The sequence below is a fragment of the Coregonus lavaretus genome, assembly GCF_964263955.1.
Source record: "Coregonus lavaretus genome assembly, chromosome: 29".
Taxonomy (NCBI): Eukaryota; Metazoa; Chordata; class Actinopteri; order Salmoniformes; family Salmonidae; genus Coregonus; species Coregonus lavaretus.
Genome location: NC_140016.1, coordinates 25,453,865 through 25,472,131, shown reverse-complemented (window position 1 = coordinate 25,472,131; position 18,267 = coordinate 25,453,865). Strand labels below are relative to the sequence as shown.

Sequence of the window (18,267 nt, the reverse complement as noted above, 5' to 3'; positions counted from 1 at the left end):
GTTTGTTAGAAAAACATTGATTATAATAGTTAATATTAGAGCAGAGTAGTAAACATATTTAGTTAAGATTAATTTCTTGCACATTAAAATAATAAAGTTGGTATAGGAAGTGACGTTTAGGCTTGACCATCGATATCTTTTTGTGTTAATTTAGCAAAGTGTGCAACGTTAGACAGCGTTGAATCAGACACTGTTGATGATTTAAAAGTCGGGTTCTGCTTATTTAGGCGAACACGAGAGGGAGTAAGCAGTAACCATGTATGACCAAGATGAAGGTTTGTTGTTATTTCAGCCATTTGCTAGCTTGCTGCTAGCAAGCTAGTTAGCATATAGGCTAATATGCGCATCACCAATAATAGATAGGTACAGTAGCTAGCAAGCATACTAGCGCTATGTAGCTTGCAAGGTTAACTAATTGGCTAGTTAACGTTACATACCAAAAATGGTTTCACCAGACTAAACACCTAACTATATCACACTTTCAACTAGGCCTACCTATATGAACATCACATCATGCCATGTTGAAAAAAACTAAGTTAGCTATCTTTGAGATCTGCAGAGCTAAAATACCTTTCTTTGTGTCAATCAGTTGTTGAATGTAGTAAACTCCATGAACTAGCTGGGGCCTTGGCTAATGTTATATCACTGCGTCTGCATTCACTTTGTTGATGTATTTTCTGTGATCTCTTGCAGATATCCAATACGATGAGGATGAGGATGAAATCACCCCCGATTTATGGCAGGAAGCTTGCTGGATTGTTATCAGGTAAAATTATGCTCTTCTTACCTATCTCTCCTATTTTTTTTATCCTCATGTAACATACACTATGCAGCTTGCTTATGTTCAAATAACACTATCCTCTCTGATGCGCCTTACAGTTCCTACTTTGATGAGAAGGGCCTGGTGCGACAGCAGCTGGACTCCTTTGACGAGTTCATCCAGATGTCCGTGCAGAGGATCGTGGAGGATGCCCCGCCCATCGACCTGCAGGCTGAGGCCCAGCACACCTCTGGAGAGGTGGAGGATCCGGTGAGTGACAGACGGGCACTTTCAGATATTCAGCTCCATGTAGGGCCTCTCTCTACGAGGGCACTTACTATTGCCCTGTTAACGCTCCCTTTATGTTGCTCTACAGCCACGCTACTTGCTGAAGTTTGAGCAGATCTACCTTTCCAAACCCACTCACTGGGAAAGAGATGGAGCCCCCTCGCCTATGATGCCCAACGAGGCCAGACTCCGGAACCTTACGTAAGTTTGCTCATTTGGAGCCATACTTTTATCATGATAATTCTCCCTTGCACATCATTTGCAACCTTCAGTGCTGCCAGTGCCAACTAGGCCCACATCTGTATTATACAGGTACTCTGCTCCCCTGTACGTGGACATCACCAAGACCATCATCAAGGAGGGTGAGGACCAGCTGCAGACCCAGCACCAGAAGACCTTCATCGGCAAGATCCCGATCATGCTGCGCTCCACCTACTGCCTGCTCAGCGGCCTGACAGACCGTGATCTGTGTGAGCTCAACGAGTGCCCGCTGGACCCCGGGGGCTACTTCATCATCAACGGGTCAGAGAAGGTAAAAGGAGAGAGAAAGTGGAGGGTGGACTTCAGGGCAGATATCTGGTCTTGATTCTGTTTCAATCAGGGTTGGGGAGTAACCTATTGCGAAAAAACTTGAACTGTAATCTGTTATGTTACCAGCAAAAATATTGTAATCAGATGACAGATACTTAAAAAAATAACTAGATTCCGTCTAGGATTACATTTAGTAATTCAGAAAGGATGTTTGCGTAAAAAATGTTTGACACCTTCATGTTTTATCAATGCCATTCAAATCAGCATTGAAAAAAGGTGCAAGTTTAGGTTTGTTCCGCCTGAGCGAGTCTGACCACAAGTCTATGATGACACACCAACTGCGTTTTGAAGGATCGCAGGAAAAGAGCAAGAATAGGCTTTTGTAAGCTACAATCCAAGCTACAGTGCCTTCAGAAAGTATTCATGCCCCTTGACTTTTTCCACATTTTGTTGTGTTACAGCCTGAATTTAAAATTGATTAAATTGAAATTTTGTGTCACTGGCCTACACACAATACCCCATAATGTCAAAGTGGAATTATGATTTTAGAAATGTTTACAAATTAATTAAAAATGAAGCTGAAATGTCTTGAGTCAATAAGTATTCAACCCCTTTGTTATGGCTAGCCTAAATAAGTTCAGGACAAAACATGTGCATAAGTTGCATGGACACACTCTGTGTGCAATAGTAGTGTTTAACATGATTTACTTCATCTCTGTACCCCACACATACAATTATCTGTAAGTCGAGCAGTGAATTTCAAACACAAAGACCAGGAAGGTTTTCCAATGCCTCGCTAAGAATGGCACCTATTGGTAGATAAAAAAGAAAGCAGACATTCAATATCCCTTTGAGTATGGTGAAGTTATTTATTATGCTTTGGAAGGTGTATCAATACAACCAGTCACTGCAAAGATACAGGAGTCCCTTTTAACACAATTGCTGGAGAGGAAGGAAACTGCTCAGGGATTTCACCATGAGGCCAATGGTGACTTTAAAACAGTTAGAGTTTAATGGCTGTAATAGGGGAAAAGTGAGGATGGAACAACAACATTATAGTTACTCTACAATACTAACCTAATTGACAGAGTGAAAAGAAGGAAGTCTGTACAAAATACAAATATTCCAAAACATGCTTCCTGTTTGCAATAAGGCACTAAAGTAAATCTGCAAAAAAAATGGGAAAGAAATTAACCTTATATCCTGAATACAACGTGTTATGTTTGGGGCAAATACAACACAACACATCACGGAGTACCACTCTTCATATTTTCAAATATGGTGGTGGCTGCATCATGTTGCTTGTCATCGGCAAGGGTATGCTTGTCATGGGGTATGTTTGTAATCGGCATTGACTGGGGTATGTTGGTAATCGGCAATGACTGGGGTATGTTGGTAATCGGCAATGACTAGGGTATGCTTGTAATCGGCAATGACTGGGGTATGCTTGTAATCGGCAATGACTAGGGAGTAAAAAAATAAATACGGAATAGAGCTAAGCACAGGCAAATTCTGGTTGTCTGCTTTCCAACAGACACTGGGAGACAAATTCACCCTTCAGCAGGACAATAACCAATATACTAGGCCAAATATACTCTGGAATTGCTTACCAAGATTACTTTGAATGGTCTTGAGTGGCCTAGTTATAGTTTGGACTTAAACTGGCTTGAAAATCTATGGCAAGACTTGAAAATGGCTGTCTAGCAATGATCAACAACCAACTTGACAGAGCTTGAAGAATTAAAATAATTATAATGTGCAAATCTTGTACAATCCAGGTGTGCAAAGCTCTTAGAGACTTACCCAGAAAGACTCACAGCTGTAATCGCTGCCAAAGGTGATTCTAACGTAAATTAGATATTTCTGTATTTCATTTTCAATAATTGTGCAAAGATTTCTAAAAACAACATGTTTTCACATTGTCATTATGGTGTGTAGATGGGTGAGAGATCTATTTAATCCATGTTGAATTAAGGCACAACAATGTGGAATAAGTTGAGGGGTATGAATACTTTCTGAAGGCACTGTATGTCTTCAAATGGTGCTACTGCTGTCGGCAATCCAAAGATTATCCATTTTGAATAAACGCTTGGAGGTAAGGACGACAGCAGTGGTGTAGCCTACGGCGATTAACAACAAAATCAGTTGTAGAGTAGGCTAATAAGTCCTTAGTTTTGGGGTTATGCTCAGGTTAAACAATTTGCCTAATCTATATTTCCAAATCCTATTCTTGAAGATCAATGGGTCCCAAATTTCGATCTTGTCTCATCACTGCAACTCCCCAACAGGCTCGGGAGGCGAAGGTCGAAGCATGCGTCCTCCGAAACATGACCAGCCACACCGCGCTTCTTAACACCCGCCCGTTTAACCCGGAAGCCAGCCGCACCAATGTGTCGGAGGAAACACCGTTCACCTGATGACCGAGGTCAGCCTGCAGGCCCCCGGCCCGCCATAAGGGGTTGCTAGAGCGCGATGAGCCAAGTAAAGCTCCCCCCGGCCAAATCCTCCCCTAACCCAGACGACGCTGGGCCAATTGTGCGCCACTCTATGGGACTCCCAATCACGGCTGGTTGTGATACAGCCCGGGATTGATGCAGTGCCTTAGACCGCTGCACCACTCGGGAGGCCCCCAGACTTTGGTTTTTAATGTAAAGATATAGCCTATTCGTATTATTATCTGTAGTAGCAAACAATGGGTTAGAAGAAGCCTACATAACCATCCCATAAAGGAAAATGCAACATCCTATTTTTGGCCAGCTATGTAAACTCTAACATTGATTTATCCTGCAATAGATGTCGTTCAATTGGTAATATTCATTTTTGTCTTCCTCTTAAGGGGGAAGTCATCTAAAAGTAACTGAAAGTAATCAGATTAAGTTACTGAGTTTGGGTAATCCAAAAGTTACGTTACTGATTACAATCTTGGACAGGTAACTAGTAACTGTAACGGATTACATTTAGAAAGGAACCTGGCCAACCCTGGTTTCAATGAATGAGCAGTAACACAAGCTTTTGCAATTGAGCTATTGATAACAATTGCCTTGTTTGGTTTGCAGGTCCTGATCGCCCAGGAGAAGATGGCCACGAACACAGTGTACGTCTTCGCTAAGAAGGACTCAAAGTATGCGTACACAGGGGAATGCCGCTCCTGCCTGGAGAACTCTTCGCGCCCCACCAGCTCCATCTGGGTCAGCATGATGGCCAGGGGAGGACAGGTGAGAAACAAACAACCTTGAACACAAATATACCTTGTCCAAAACTTGTTTTGCAAATTTGCTACCATCCCATATATTTACATGTCAACATTTGTTTTGTTTCTTTTTCTCTCAGGGGGTGAAGAAAAGTGCCATTGGTCAGAGGATCGTGTCCACTCTGCCCTACATCAGACAGGAGGTGCCCATCATCATAGTGTTCCGAGCCCTGGGCTTTGTGTCCGACAGAGACATCCTGGAGCACATCATCTACGACTTTGACGACCCTGAGATGATGGAGATGGTAAATCTCTTAGGATGTTCTAGATACAGGAAACACTAAACACACACACACTTCCTATCTGACGTGCTGTGCTCCACCAGGTCAAGCCATCCCTGGACGAGGCCTTTGTGATCCAGGAACAGAACGTGGCGCTGAACTTCATCGGCTCTCGTGGTGCCAAGCCCGGTGTCACCAAGGAGAGGAGGATCAAGTACGCCAAGGAGGTGCTGCAGAAGGAGGTGCTGCCCCACGTCGGCGTCAGTGACTTCTGTGAGACCAAGAAGGCCTATTTCTTAGGGTGAGTATTTATAATGTTATATTAATGTAATGACCATAGAGCAGGAGTTCCTAGTCTTTTCCTTACCGAGGACCACCAAATCACTGCAATAAGCTCTTGAGGACAATCATTCGCGGAATGGCAGAATTGTTTTCCAAAACTTAGGGCCAATTTACTGGGGGGAGGCTTGTCTAACTTTTTTTTGTTGCTTTGGGGAGGTGTTTTGGTACTTCCCTTATGACCTACGCTTTTCCATGTGCTAACTTGTACTGTACCACAGGTCAATATAGTCTACCAGTCTAACGGTCTATACTGCCCTCTATCCACCATTTATAGTGGCATTAGTGGTAGGTGGATCATTTGTCCAGATCGGCAAAAGGCTAACTAGCAATTATAAACTGGGTGGTTCGAGCCCTGAATGCTGATTGGCTGAAAGACGTGGTATATCAGACCGTATACCATGGGTATGAAAAAACATTTATTTTTACTGCTCTAATTATGCTGGTAACCAGTTTATAATAGCAAAAGGCACCTCAGGGGTTTGTGATATATGGCCAATATACCACGGCTAAGCGTTGCGCCGGGCCTTATTGGTTAATTATACCACATATAAAAGCATTCAAAGCTGCATCAATGTTAAATATGAATCCACAACAACAAATAAGAATAGCTGATAGGCAGCGGACAGGCCAGGTGCATCATTGCGCATGAAAGCGCAGTGTATTTGCTGTATTTTTACTTCTGATATTGAATGCGCTGTCATTCTCCCAAGTCGTCCTATAATAATGTGTCCACATATGCTCCAGGCAGGCCTAGTTATTCAGGAAAGCTTAACACATGCTCTGCCTCCTCTCCAATCCTAGTGGCTATTCCTCACGCACCTAGAACCTAATGCTTCAATATAGCCTAAATATTTATCATTTAACTTCTAAAATGTGTTACCTTTTTATATGTGTCATAAACACAACCAGTCACAATGTTTTAATCTGATTAGGCTACTTCAAAAGTCTCCTGTAGTCATGTGCAGATTCATCCAAAATATAATTCCAGCATCCTCAAAATGGCTTGACATTAACCAGGTTTCCCTCCAACCTTTTTATGCAGTAAAGTAGCCTACATGTTGGATAACAAATGTCATGACATCATAGGGCATGCAGTTTATTAGGCTACAGATGAAAGAAGTTATGATAAACTTCACAGGCTGGTGAATGTGCACAGTGATGAGGTTGATTCTCCTTTCAATAAATATGGAATGTCTTATTCTGGTGACTTGATCGACGCTTGGCTGCCATTTGACAAATATAAATAATCTCGCATTTATGTCCATAATAATCTCATCATGTAGTAGGCTATAACTGCACTGTATCTGCCAGCTGTTGGCTAGATTGCACATGCCAATACCAGAGTGGGCACACTGCTATACCTACTCAACATTTTTTGTGACGAAACCATCAGTAGGCCTAGAGTTGAAAATGCCATGGAAATCATTTAACTTGTATTTTTTTATTCGGTACATGGGAATTTAACCTCCAAAAGTAATTTTTATGTGCACTACGTATTTACAGACTTTTATCTGCAATTAGATGGAAACGCAACTCTGATGGGAAAATGCACAAGGGTTTCCCTTAGTCGGTAGGCTAATTGCGGCCTTTGGACAATAAAAAAAAATGAATAGCCAATAAATAAAATTGTAGCAAGTCAAATTGTCCAGGAGAGACTGTCTATCATAGCCTACACCCCGAATGTGCGCTTCAGCACCATTCTCTTATGCCTTACAAGCAGGTGAGCCTGCTGCTTAGAAGCGAGCGAGAGGGAGGAGCCTTGGCCTAGGCCACTGTTGATTGTGAAGATGGAATAATGTTTTATTGACGTAAAACTAAAGTTAGAGGAAAAAGAGTATGCCTATAGTGAAAAGCCTACAAGGGGAATTTAATGTTTTAATATTGTAGTGGAAGATGAGAAAAATGTTGGCACGGTTTGGCCTACTGTGCAACTCCCTATTCAGGCAGTATGCAATTTTGGGACTTAAAACTTCCCAGTCATGCTGTCCGGCGCCAAATTTTCATGAAGGAAATCCCGAAATGCTCATTGTTTATATGCAGATTTTAGAATGTTCGCATGAAAATCTGTCGCCAGTTGGATGGAAACCTAGCTACAGACACCCTAAAGACTGTGACAAGTGGGCTAGTCCAGTGTTACTTTGATTATGCCTGCACATCATGGTTCACCAGCAGCCCCAAACATCTAAAGAATAAGCTACAGATTAGGGTTGAATGTGTCCCCTGTATTTTACTAATGTTCCAACCCCAGAATATTCACTTTTCTCCCCAACCGGCATGAAAATTCAAGTCTGATGCTACCTGAGCCTGATGAGCCATACATTAAAGAATAGTTATGAGCTCAAGCCCAAAAAAGCCCAAATGATTGTGCCGATATCATTTATTTATTTATTTTTATTTTACCAATACATAGCCTATGATAGGCTACCGCACATTACCCACGACAGAAACACATAAAAGCCCATAAATGTAGTTACGCTCTCTTGGGTAAGTAAATGAAACAAGCTCCTAATAAACTACTCTTTTTAAGTGTGGAATGTATTATTGTATTCCATTATACTGTTTTATATGGACTTGTGGCTGGTGCAGGACATGCAGCCTACAAAGTTACAATTATAGGCTAGCGAATTCAATTTTAATTTTGAAATATAATAGGCCCTATTAGATTTGTATAATTAGTAGGCTGATGCATGCATACCTTACATAATATTTCCCCTACTGTTGTGCAATGTGCGTATTAGCCTACCTTCCATTTCTCTATTGTTGCTTCATTCCTTCCTCGCTTTCAACAGTTAAATGCAATGTTTCGTTGTCCTGATCTTCATCATTGTAATGACATGCTTGAATAATATAAGACTAGAATAAGATGCAGATGGCTTTCTCTTCATGAAGATTGAATGGTTAGGCTTCTGAACAAATAACTGCTATAGCCTACCACCATCCCGCATTCTCTCTTTCAAACTTCCCGGCCGTGGCCATGAGTTCTATTGGCTGCTGTATTTAACATTCAGCAAGCAAGAACTTGAATCCCTCTTCCAATAGTCTATTAGTATAAGAAACGCTAAAAATAAATTCTTCCAGCTTTTCCTGGGACTCCAAGAGCTAAGTAGCGTTTTTTTAAAGAGAGAGGCCAAGCAGAGCGCATGGTGCGTGTTGCGCAAGAGACAGAGGCTATAAGTTAGAAGCTAATTTATAGCCCATCATTCATTAGCTAAATATAAGGCTAATAATATAATTTATTACCAGAAATTATTACCTGAAATAATTAGGCTAGGACATACAGTGCATTCGGAAAGTATTCAGACCCCTTGACTTTTTCCACATTATTAAGTTAAAGCCTTATTCTAAAATTGATTATTGTTTTTCCCCCCCTCATCAATCTACACACACTACCCATAATGACAAAGCAAAAACAGGTTTTTATACATTTTTACAAATGTATCAACAACAAAAAAATGAAATATTACATTTACATAAGTATTCAGACCCTTTACTCACTACTTTGTTGAAGCACCTTTGGCAGTGATTACAGCCTCAAGTCTTCTTGGGTATGACGCTACAAGCTTGGCACACCTGTATTTGGAGTTTCTACCATTCTTCTCTGCAGATCCTCTCAAGCTCTGCCAGGTTGGGTGGGGAACATAGCTGCTCTGGCAGGGCCACTCAATGACATTCAAAAACTTGTCCCGAAGCCACTCCTGCGTTGTCTTGGCTGTGTGCTTTTTCCAACAATTGTTTACAGACAGATTATTTCACTTATAATTCACTGTATCACAACTCCAGTGGGTCAGAAGTTTACATACACTAAATTGACTGTGCCTTTAAACAGCTTGGAAAATTCCAGTAAATGATGTCATAGCTTTAGAAGCTTCTGATAGGCTAATTGACATAATTTGAGTCAATTGTAGGTGTACCTGGGGATGTATTTCAAGGCATACCTTCAAACTCAGTGCCTCTTCGCATGACATCATAGGGAAATCAGCCAAGACCTCAGAAAATACATTGTAGACCTCCACAAGTCTGGTTCATCCTTGGGAGCAATTTCCAAACGCCTGAAGGTACCACGTTCATCTGTACAAACAATAGTAGGCAAGTATAAACACCATGGAACCACGCAGCCGTCATACCGCTCAGGAAGGAGACGCGTTCTTCCTCCTAGAGATGAACGTACTTTGGTGCGAAAAGTGCAAATCAATCCCAGAACAACAGCAAAGGACCTTGTGAAGATGCTGGAGGAAACGGGTACAAAATTATCTATATCCACAGTAAAACTAGTCCTATATCGACATAACCTGAAAGGCCACTCAGCAAGGAAGAAGCCACTGCTCCAAAACCGCCATAAAAAAGCCAGACTACGGTTTGCAACTGCACATGGGGACAAAGATCGTACTTTTTGGAGAAATGTCCTCTGGTCTGATGAAACAAATATAGAACTGTTTGGCCATAATGACCATCGTTATGTTTGGAGGAAAAGGGGGGAGCTTGCAAGCCGAAGAACACCATCCTAACCGTGAAGCATGGGGGTGGCAGCATCATGCTGTGGGGGTGCTTTGCTGCAGGAGGGACTGGTGCACTTCACAAAATAGATGGCATCATGAGGAAGGAAAATTATGTGGCTATATTGAAGCAACATCTCAAGACATCAGTCAGGAAGTTTGGTCGCAAATGGGTCTTCCAAATGGCCAATGACCCCAAGCATACTTCTAAAGTTGTGGCAAAATGGCTTAAGGACAACAAAGTCAAGGTATTGGAGTGGCCATCACAAAGCCCTGACCTCAATCCTATAGAAAATGTGTGGGCAGAACTGAAGAAGCGTGTGCAAGCAAGGAGGCCTACAAACCTGACTCAGTTACACCAGCTCTGTCAGGAGGAATGGGCCAAAATGCACCCAACTTATTGTGGGAAGCTTGTGGAAGGCTACCCGAAACGTTTGACCCAAGTTAAACAATTTAAAGGCAATGCTACCAAATACTAATTGAGTGTATGTAAACTTCTGACCCACTGGGAATGTGATGAAAAAAATAAAAGCTGAAATAAATCATTCTCTCTACTATTATTCTGACATTTCACATTCTTAAAATAAAGTGGTGATCGTAACTGACCTAAGACATGTAATTTCTACTAGGATTAAATGTCAGGAATTGTGAAAAACTGAGTTTAGATGTATTTGGCTAAGGTGTATGTAAACTTCCGACTTCAACTGTATATATACAGTACCAGTCAAAAGTTTGGACACACCTACTCATTCAAGGGTTTTTCTTTATTTTTACAAATTTTTACATTGTAGAATAATTGTGAAGACATCAAAACTATGACATAACACATGAAATCATGTAGTAACCAAAAAAGTGTTAAACAAATCAAAATATGTTTTATATTTGAGATTCTTCAAATAGCCACCCTTTGCCTTGATGACAGCTTTGCACACTCTTGGCATTCTCTCCACCAGCTTCATGAGGTAGTCACCTGGAATGCATTTCAATTAACAGGTGTGCCTTGTTAAAAGTTAATTTGTGGAATTTCTTTCCTTCTTAATGCGTTTGAGCCAATCAGTTGTGTTGTGACAAGGTATGGGTTGTATACAGAAGATAGCCCTATTTGGTAAAAGACCAAGTCCATATTATGGCAAGAACAGCTCAAATAAGTAAAGAGAAACGACAGTCCATCATTACTTTAAGACATGAAGGTCAGTCAATCCGGAAAATGTCAAGATCTTTGAAAGTTTCTTCAAGTGCAGTCGCAAAACCATCAATGAAACAGGCAGGGAGAGTGAGCTCATCTGTGGTGGTCGGCAAACCTTCTGGCCAGCAGCCCTGCATGGCATCTAACTGCCACAAAAGCATGCTGAAGTGGCAAAGTTGATATCCACGTTTATAGACACAGGGTTGCTACAGTTATTGGTATTTATGGTCTTAAACATTATTTTGAGTTAGCTCTATGAGGGGGAAGGTGTTACATTTATTTTATAGTACAAGGGGAGTGTCACGTGAAAATATTTTTTAAAGTTGGGGAGGGGGTGCATTTTTTAAATGTTTTTACGACACCTTGAGTTGGACCAGCCCCCCCCCCACCTCCCCCTTAGCGGTCACATTTAGAGTAATTTTATCAGTGAATGGAACATATTAAATGCCTATTATTACAGATGGATGTCTGTTAAACAATTTGCATTGTGAAAAGTAATGTAAAATTGTATATAACATCATTAATAATGCCATATATATATATATATATATATATATATATATATATATATATATATATATATATATTTTTTTTTATTACAAACTTTGCTGACCACAGGTTGAAACCACTGCCATAGAGATCTTATAACTCACCAGGTCTCTGTTGGAGATTCTATATGTAATTCTATGGTTATGAATGCATGATGTTACTGATTGGTCTTTATGCAATATGTTGTTGTTTGATGTATTGATGTAACTCAGAGTTGTGTATCGGTGTCTGTTTGCAGGTACATGGTCCACAGACTCCTATTAGCGGCCCTGGGCAGAAGAGAGCTGGATGACCGGGATCACTACGGCAACAAGAGACTGGACCTGGCTGGGCCACTGTTGGCTTTCCTGTTCCGTGGGTAAGTCCTAAAGGAACACCATCTATAAAATAATCTAGAAAGCTTTAATTCACAGATGTAGTGCTACTTTGTGCTAACCGCATTCCTATTCAAACGGAGCATTTGGTGAATATGTATGAAGTCAATGGGATACCAAGGCTGGAACTTTAATCAAGCTCATTTTCATTTGTTTGGATGCATTTAGAATGTTTAAGAACCTACTGAAAGAGATCCGCATCTACGCCCAGAAGTTTATTGACAGAGGGAAAGACTTCAACCTGGAGTTGGCCATCAAGACACGAATCATCTCCGACGGCCTGAAGTACTCTCTGGCCACGGGGAACTGGGGTGACGTCAAGAAGGCCCATCAGGCCAGAGCTGGAGTGTCCCAGGTAACACAGGGCAGAAGACATCTCGTACACATCCCTATATAGTTTAGGCTTAGTTTGCCATTATGCTGCTACAAGATGATTGTTTATCGCCATTAAAAACGAGAACATACCTCGTCTGTTTGTAGGTGTTGAACCGCTTAACCTTCGCCTCCACCCTCTCTCACCTTCGTCGTGTGAACTCCCCCATCGGTAGGGATGGCAAGCTGGCCAAGCCCAGGCAGCTTCACAACACGCTGTGGGGCATGGTGTGTCCTGCTGAGACTCCAGAGGTACACCCAATACCACTCCAAATCACATTTATGTTCATTATCAAGGGGGAAGTTGTTGTATGATGACAAATTGTATTGTTACCCGCAAGGAGCTAAGCTCGCACTTAAAATTGACATTGAAAGTGTTGTCCCCGTTTATTTTGTCTCCCATTTTATGTCCCCTCCCTGTCTATTTCCCAGGGTCATGCTGTAGGCCTAGTGAAGAACCTGGCCCTCATGGCCTACATCTCTGTGGGCTCCCAGCCCTCTCCCATCCTGGAGTTCTTGGAGGAGTGGAGCATGGAGAACCTGGAGGAGATCTCACCGGCAGCCATCGCGGAGTGAGTCCAGCAGATGGCAGCGCACTGCTCTTTATTAATCCAGAAAATATCAAAAACATTCTGTCTTTCATGTCTCTGAAAAGTTTGTCAACCCATTTTATCTGCATTTTAATTGACGTTTTCCTTCATTAATTCTACCTTAACAGTGCCACAAAGATCTTTGTCAATGGCTGTTGGGTGGGCATACACAAGGACCCAGAGCAGCTGATGAACACACTGAGGAAACTGAGGAGGCAGATGGACATCATTGTGTCTGAGGTAAGGGATATGATTTTTCAGGAATTTCCACTTTTCTGACATTTTCATAATTTTATTATTATTATTCAATTCAATTAACCTACACATAAAAACCCAATATCCCCTTTTCAGATGTTCTATGTTGTCATACATTTTTACCCGTTTCTAGGTGTCCATGATCAGAGACATCCGAGAGAGGGAGATCCGCATCTACACAGACGCAGGGAGGATCTGTCGTCCTCTGCTGATCGTAGAGAAACAGAAGCTGCTGCTGAAGAGGAGACACATTGACCAGCTGAAGGAGAGGGAGTACAACAACTACAGTTGGCAGGACCTGGTGGCCAGCGGCGTGGTGGAGTACATCGACACCCTGGAGGAGGAGACTGTGATGCTGGCCATGACCCCTGACGACCTCCAGGAGAAGGGCGTGGCCTACTGTTCTACATACAGCCACTGTGAGATCCACCCCTCCATGATCCTGGGAGTCTGTGCATCCATCATCCCCTTCCCCGATCACAACCAGGTACAGCTAAAAAATATCATGCTCCTAAAATATGTTTTCTTATTGGGCTGATTTGAATAGGTGCAATGGCAAGAGACCGTTAATACCTATGCTAAGACGTGGCTATAAAACATCCTAAATTAAGATTTTTTTATCAGCCTTGGGATTGCTCATTTATATATCTATATTTGAACTGTAAATCAATGAATACATTTCTCCCCACCTTTTCCCGTGTAGTCGCCCAGAAACACATACCAGTCTGCTATGGGTAAACAAGCCATGGGTGTGTACATTACCAACTTCCACGTGCGTATGGACACCCTGGCCCACGTGCTCTACTACCCCCAAAAACCCTTAGTCACCACCCGCTCTATGGAGTACCTGCGTTTCAGAGAGCTCCCTGCAGGTGAGAACTGGAGGACTGCAGAATTGGCAGCCAATAACACTCTTTAACTCTGATCTAAAGGGTTCTATTTCTGGCTCGTTGAAATCCTCCATTTGTGCCTGGTTTAGGTATCAACTCGATTGTGGCTATTGCGGCGTACACTGGCTACAACCAGGAGGACTCTGTCATCATGAACCGCTCTGCGGTGGACCGTGGATTCTTCAGGTTTGTGCTGTGATTTGAAGACTGAAATTTGCTGTGAAAATGACTTAAGACGATGGTGTAAATAAGTGTTTTTATTTCAGGTCTGTGTTCTACCGCTCCTACAAAGAACAGGAGTCAAAGAAAGGCTTCGATCAGGAGGAAATCTTTGAAAAACCTACACGCGAAACTTGTTCGGGTACGTCCTTGGCATCTAGAAATGTAAAGGAGTCGGCCATAAAATTTGAGCCTACTATTTCCATCATCTCATACATTTTCCATCAGCAACGTCTCTTAAATTGGCATTCATACAAAGAGAATTGCTCATTGAACAACCCAATGCTCCTCCCCTCCCCCAGGCATGAGGCATGCCATTTACGACAAGCTGGATGACGACGGCTTGATAGCTCCCGGCGTGCGTGTCTCGGGCGAGGACGTCATCATTGGCAAGACGGTGACCCTGCCGGAGATCGACGACGAGCTGGACAGCACCAACCGCCGATACACCAAGAGGGACTGCAGCACCTTCCTCCGCACCAGCGAGACGGGTATCGTGGACCAAGTCATGGTCACCCTCAACCAGGAGGGCTACAAGTTCTGCAAGATCAGGGTTTGTCCAGAGTCCTCTAGATTTCCCCAGTAGGCATATTGTGACAAGTTGACAACACACTAGTAGGCTGTAAAAATGTAAAACAAACAAATGGAAACAAATTACCCCTGTTGAGAGCTCTACTTCTCTCTCAATTGTCAAGTTTAGGGTAGGCAGGAATGACATCCACAGTAGAGGCAGGTTTGAATTATCCTTGAGTTACAAGCAGCATTGCTTCCATAGAAGCAACAAGACAAACAAGCTGAATGAGAGTTGACAGATTGACTAAATGAAACATGGAATATTGCACCCTCTAACCTTGGGCTATAAGGTTATGAAGCCTCCTTACACTTTACACTCATCGGCCTACTTGTGGCATGACTTAACTCAAACTCCATTTGTTTTTTGTTGCAGGTTCGCTCTGTTCGTATCCCCCAGATCGGTGACAAGTTTGCCAGTCGACACGGGCAGAAGGGTACCTGTGGTATTCAGTACAGACAGGAGGTGAAGTATTAGACATATGTTCCTCATGCCTCGTCTATAGAACTACTCACTCTTAACTAGACTACACAGTATCATTGAGCCAGGCAATGTTTATCATGGTGTCTAGTCAATGGTCTAGAGACGTATTGTGTTTAGACTGAACCTAAACATAAATACAACCAAAGGCCTCTTCACAGGAAATGCTAAGTAAGCAACGTCCCAGAAGGAGAATGTACTATAACACGGATTTAAATATAACATGAACGTCTCTGTAGAATGTGCCACATTCCTGTAAGAGGATATGCCTTAGAAGAACTGGTTCAGAAAATTGGAACCCTCACACAGAAGTCTTTGTAAGTGAACTATGTCCATCGTTTCCGATGCTTTCCGCAGGACATGCCCTTCACTTGCGAGGGAATTACCCCAGACATCATCATCAACCCACACGCCATCCCCTCTCGTATGACAGTCGGCCATTTGATCGAGTGCCTGCAGGGCAAGGTACTGTAGCCTGTCTAATGACTCTTCCACCCACTTCAACTTTTACTCCTTTTTATGAGACCTCTTAAGAGGTGACAGTAAACTGATCATGTTAAACCAATAGGATTGTCTGTCATCTAGATTAGATATTTTACTAATTTAAAGGTAAGTGAGAATTTGTTAAATAAAAAACAAGCAGAGCATTTATTTGTTAGACATTTATCATGTAAATCAAGTGTTGTGTATGGCAGTTTTCTTGTAGCAATGTTTTCACCCTCCCGCCCTCCTTTCACTTTTGTAGGTTTCAGCTAACAAAGGGGAGATTGGTGACGCCACGCCTTTCAACGATGCGGTCAATGTGCAGAAAGTCTCCAACCTGCTGTCTGAATACGGCTATCACCTGAGAGGCAACGAGGTCAGGACATCAGCCCCCTTCACCATTCACACCTACTTCAATAGTAGCTATTTCAGACTGAGCTATTTCACACTAGTCTGTCTATAGAGTACAATTAACTGGCCTCATCTTTCCCTTCTAGGTGTTGTACAACGGTTTCACCGGCCGTAAGATTACCTCTCAGATCTTCCTCGGGCCCACATACTACCAACGCCTGAAGCACATGGTGGATGACAAGATCCACTCTCGGGCCCGAGGCCCAGTCCAGATCCTCAACAGACAGCCCATGGAAGGCAGATCACGGTAAGAACATTAAGAATTATTTAACGTATTACTTTTTCCCTTTATGGCACTATGTGAGTGTACTGGTTATGCATTTCTGAGCGGGTATCCATAAACCAACTTTAAGTATGCGCTTATCTATGATCAGTTAGGTATTTTAGATTATAATAAATGCAATCCTAGATCAGAATCTTTGTTAATACAGGCCCTGATTTGGCCCGCTTTACTAACCATGCTCTCATTTGGCACCCAGTGACGGAGGTCTTCGTTTTGGGGAGATGGAGCGTGATTGTCAGATAGCCCACGGCGCGGCTCAGTTCCTGCGTGAGAGGCTGTTCGAGGCGTCCGACCCCTACCAGGTCCACGTCTGCAACCTATGTGGCCTCATGGCCATCGCCAATACCCGCACACACACCTACGAGTGCAGGGGCTGTCGCAACAAAACACAGGTACGGACCAACACCACCACCAGTCTCCCTGTTATGCATGTTTATGCTTAGGTCGGTGTCACAAGAATTTTGTTATCTCAATGGTTGAAGTCAACTACTTCTTAAATCTTTGAATAATTCCCAGAGGTGTAAATCTCTAGTTTTTAAATAAATTAAACAAAGACCCCTTTTCTGCAATGGTCAGCCTTTATTCATGAGAGCGCTCTGCCACAAAATGGACGTACAATATTTTTATACACACACGCCAGAGGAAAAATCCCACCCCGCTTTAGGCGGGCTGTATTTTTCCTCTGTACACATCTTGTAAACTCACCTGGGTTTAGCTCATGTGGTTATCCTCTGCTCTCCTGACCATCAGGTCACACATACACACACACACACACACACACATATGTTCTTATCATAGTCTACTCCTTGCTCGGGCAGGCTGCATTTTTTTCTCTATTCCCATACATAGTTATCCCTGTTCTCACAATATTCTGCTAGCCCTTTTCACTCCCCCTCCCTGTGTGGGGACATCTGTTTTTGGAACCGGTCTCCTGTTATTGGTTTCAATCGTTTTGCACTTCTGCTTGCCTAATTACAAGACACAAATACTCTGTTGCTGGGCAAAGATGCATCTTATATAAACACATTTGATTAACTCTCTAAGCTCTAGTCTACTAATAGTCATACATTATTAGTTTAACTGAGGGTGTGACATTTTAGTCATATCTTACTCACACATTTCTTTATCAGTCGGCCTATTCACATGTTGTTTATATCCATTCTACATTTATTACTGTAACCATGATGTCAATACAGTAGAGTGAAATGTGCCTAAAACATTTTTGACTCTGGGCCTCTATAGCCTTAGTTTTGTTGATGAAGATTTATCGATTAAGATATTTGTACCTTTTCCACTTTTTCTTGTCAGATCTCCCTGGTCAGAATGCCGTACGCCTGCAAACTGCTCTTCCAGGAGCTCATGTCCATGAGTATCGCCCCTCGCATGATGACCAGTTAGGAGCCCTACCAAAGCCCTGTCGAGTCAACAGGAATTACATTATGTGTGGAAGGAATGTCGAGGACATCACTTATCTCTACAGTGGGAGAGATGGAGCATCAGGAGACTGATGTAAAACGAAATGAAACGGTCAACTTTTTTTTATGCTAATGGTCAGGCTCACTTTTTTGTCTCGCAAAAGTATATTTGTTGTGATATCACCGTTTTGTAAAAGAAGGAACATCGTCTTTATTTTTGTAAAACTAGAATAAATGTTTTTTAATGTGTTTGTCACACTGTATTTCTTCATTCAGTGTTTTGTAGCTAGCTAGCTCTGTGACT

At 42.3% G+C, this 18,267-nt stretch overlaps 1 protein-coding gene across 1 annotated transcript; it reads left to right on the top strand.

The window, feature by feature from the left end:
* The first annotated feature begins 128 nt into the window (after nucleotides 1-128).
* On the top strand, nucleotides 129-18,218 carry LOC311104859 (DNA-directed RNA polymerase II subunit RPB2-like). The gene is made up of 24 exons (XM_084146805.1): nucleotides 129-275; nucleotides 694-766; nucleotides 880-1,030; nucleotides 1,137-1,249; nucleotides 1,361-1,580; nucleotides 4,636-4,794; nucleotides 4,910-5,074; nucleotides 5,155-5,351; nucleotides 11,859-11,978; nucleotides 12,163-12,349; nucleotides 12,475-12,618; nucleotides 12,799-12,938; nucleotides 13,085-13,196; nucleotides 13,345-13,698; nucleotides 13,915-14,083; nucleotides 14,191-14,287; nucleotides 14,368-14,462; nucleotides 14,623-14,873; nucleotides 15,267-15,356; nucleotides 15,729-15,836; nucleotides 16,117-16,230; nucleotides 16,352-16,512; nucleotides 16,745-16,940; nucleotides 17,857-18,218. Exons 1-24 carry the CDS (start codon nucleotides 257-259, stop codon nucleotides 17,944-17,946), a joined length of 3,525 nt encoding a protein of 1,174 aa, XP_084002931.1. The 5' UTR covers nucleotides 129-256; the 3' UTR covers nucleotides 17,947-18,218.
* Nucleotides 18,219-18,267: the final 49 nt, after the last annotated feature.

Bases quoted from the DNA above. Each gene is read 5' to 3' on its own strand.
- LOC311104859 (XM_084146805.1), top strand. The intron at 1,581-4,635 runs GTAAAAGGAGAG...TTTGGTTTGCAG, and splicing joins TCATCAACGGGTCAGAGAAG to GTCCTGATCGCCCAGGAGAA. The intron at 5,075-5,154 runs GTAAATCTCTTA...GTGCTCCACCAG, and splicing joins ACCCTGAGATGATGGAGATG to GTCAAGCCATCCCTGGACGA.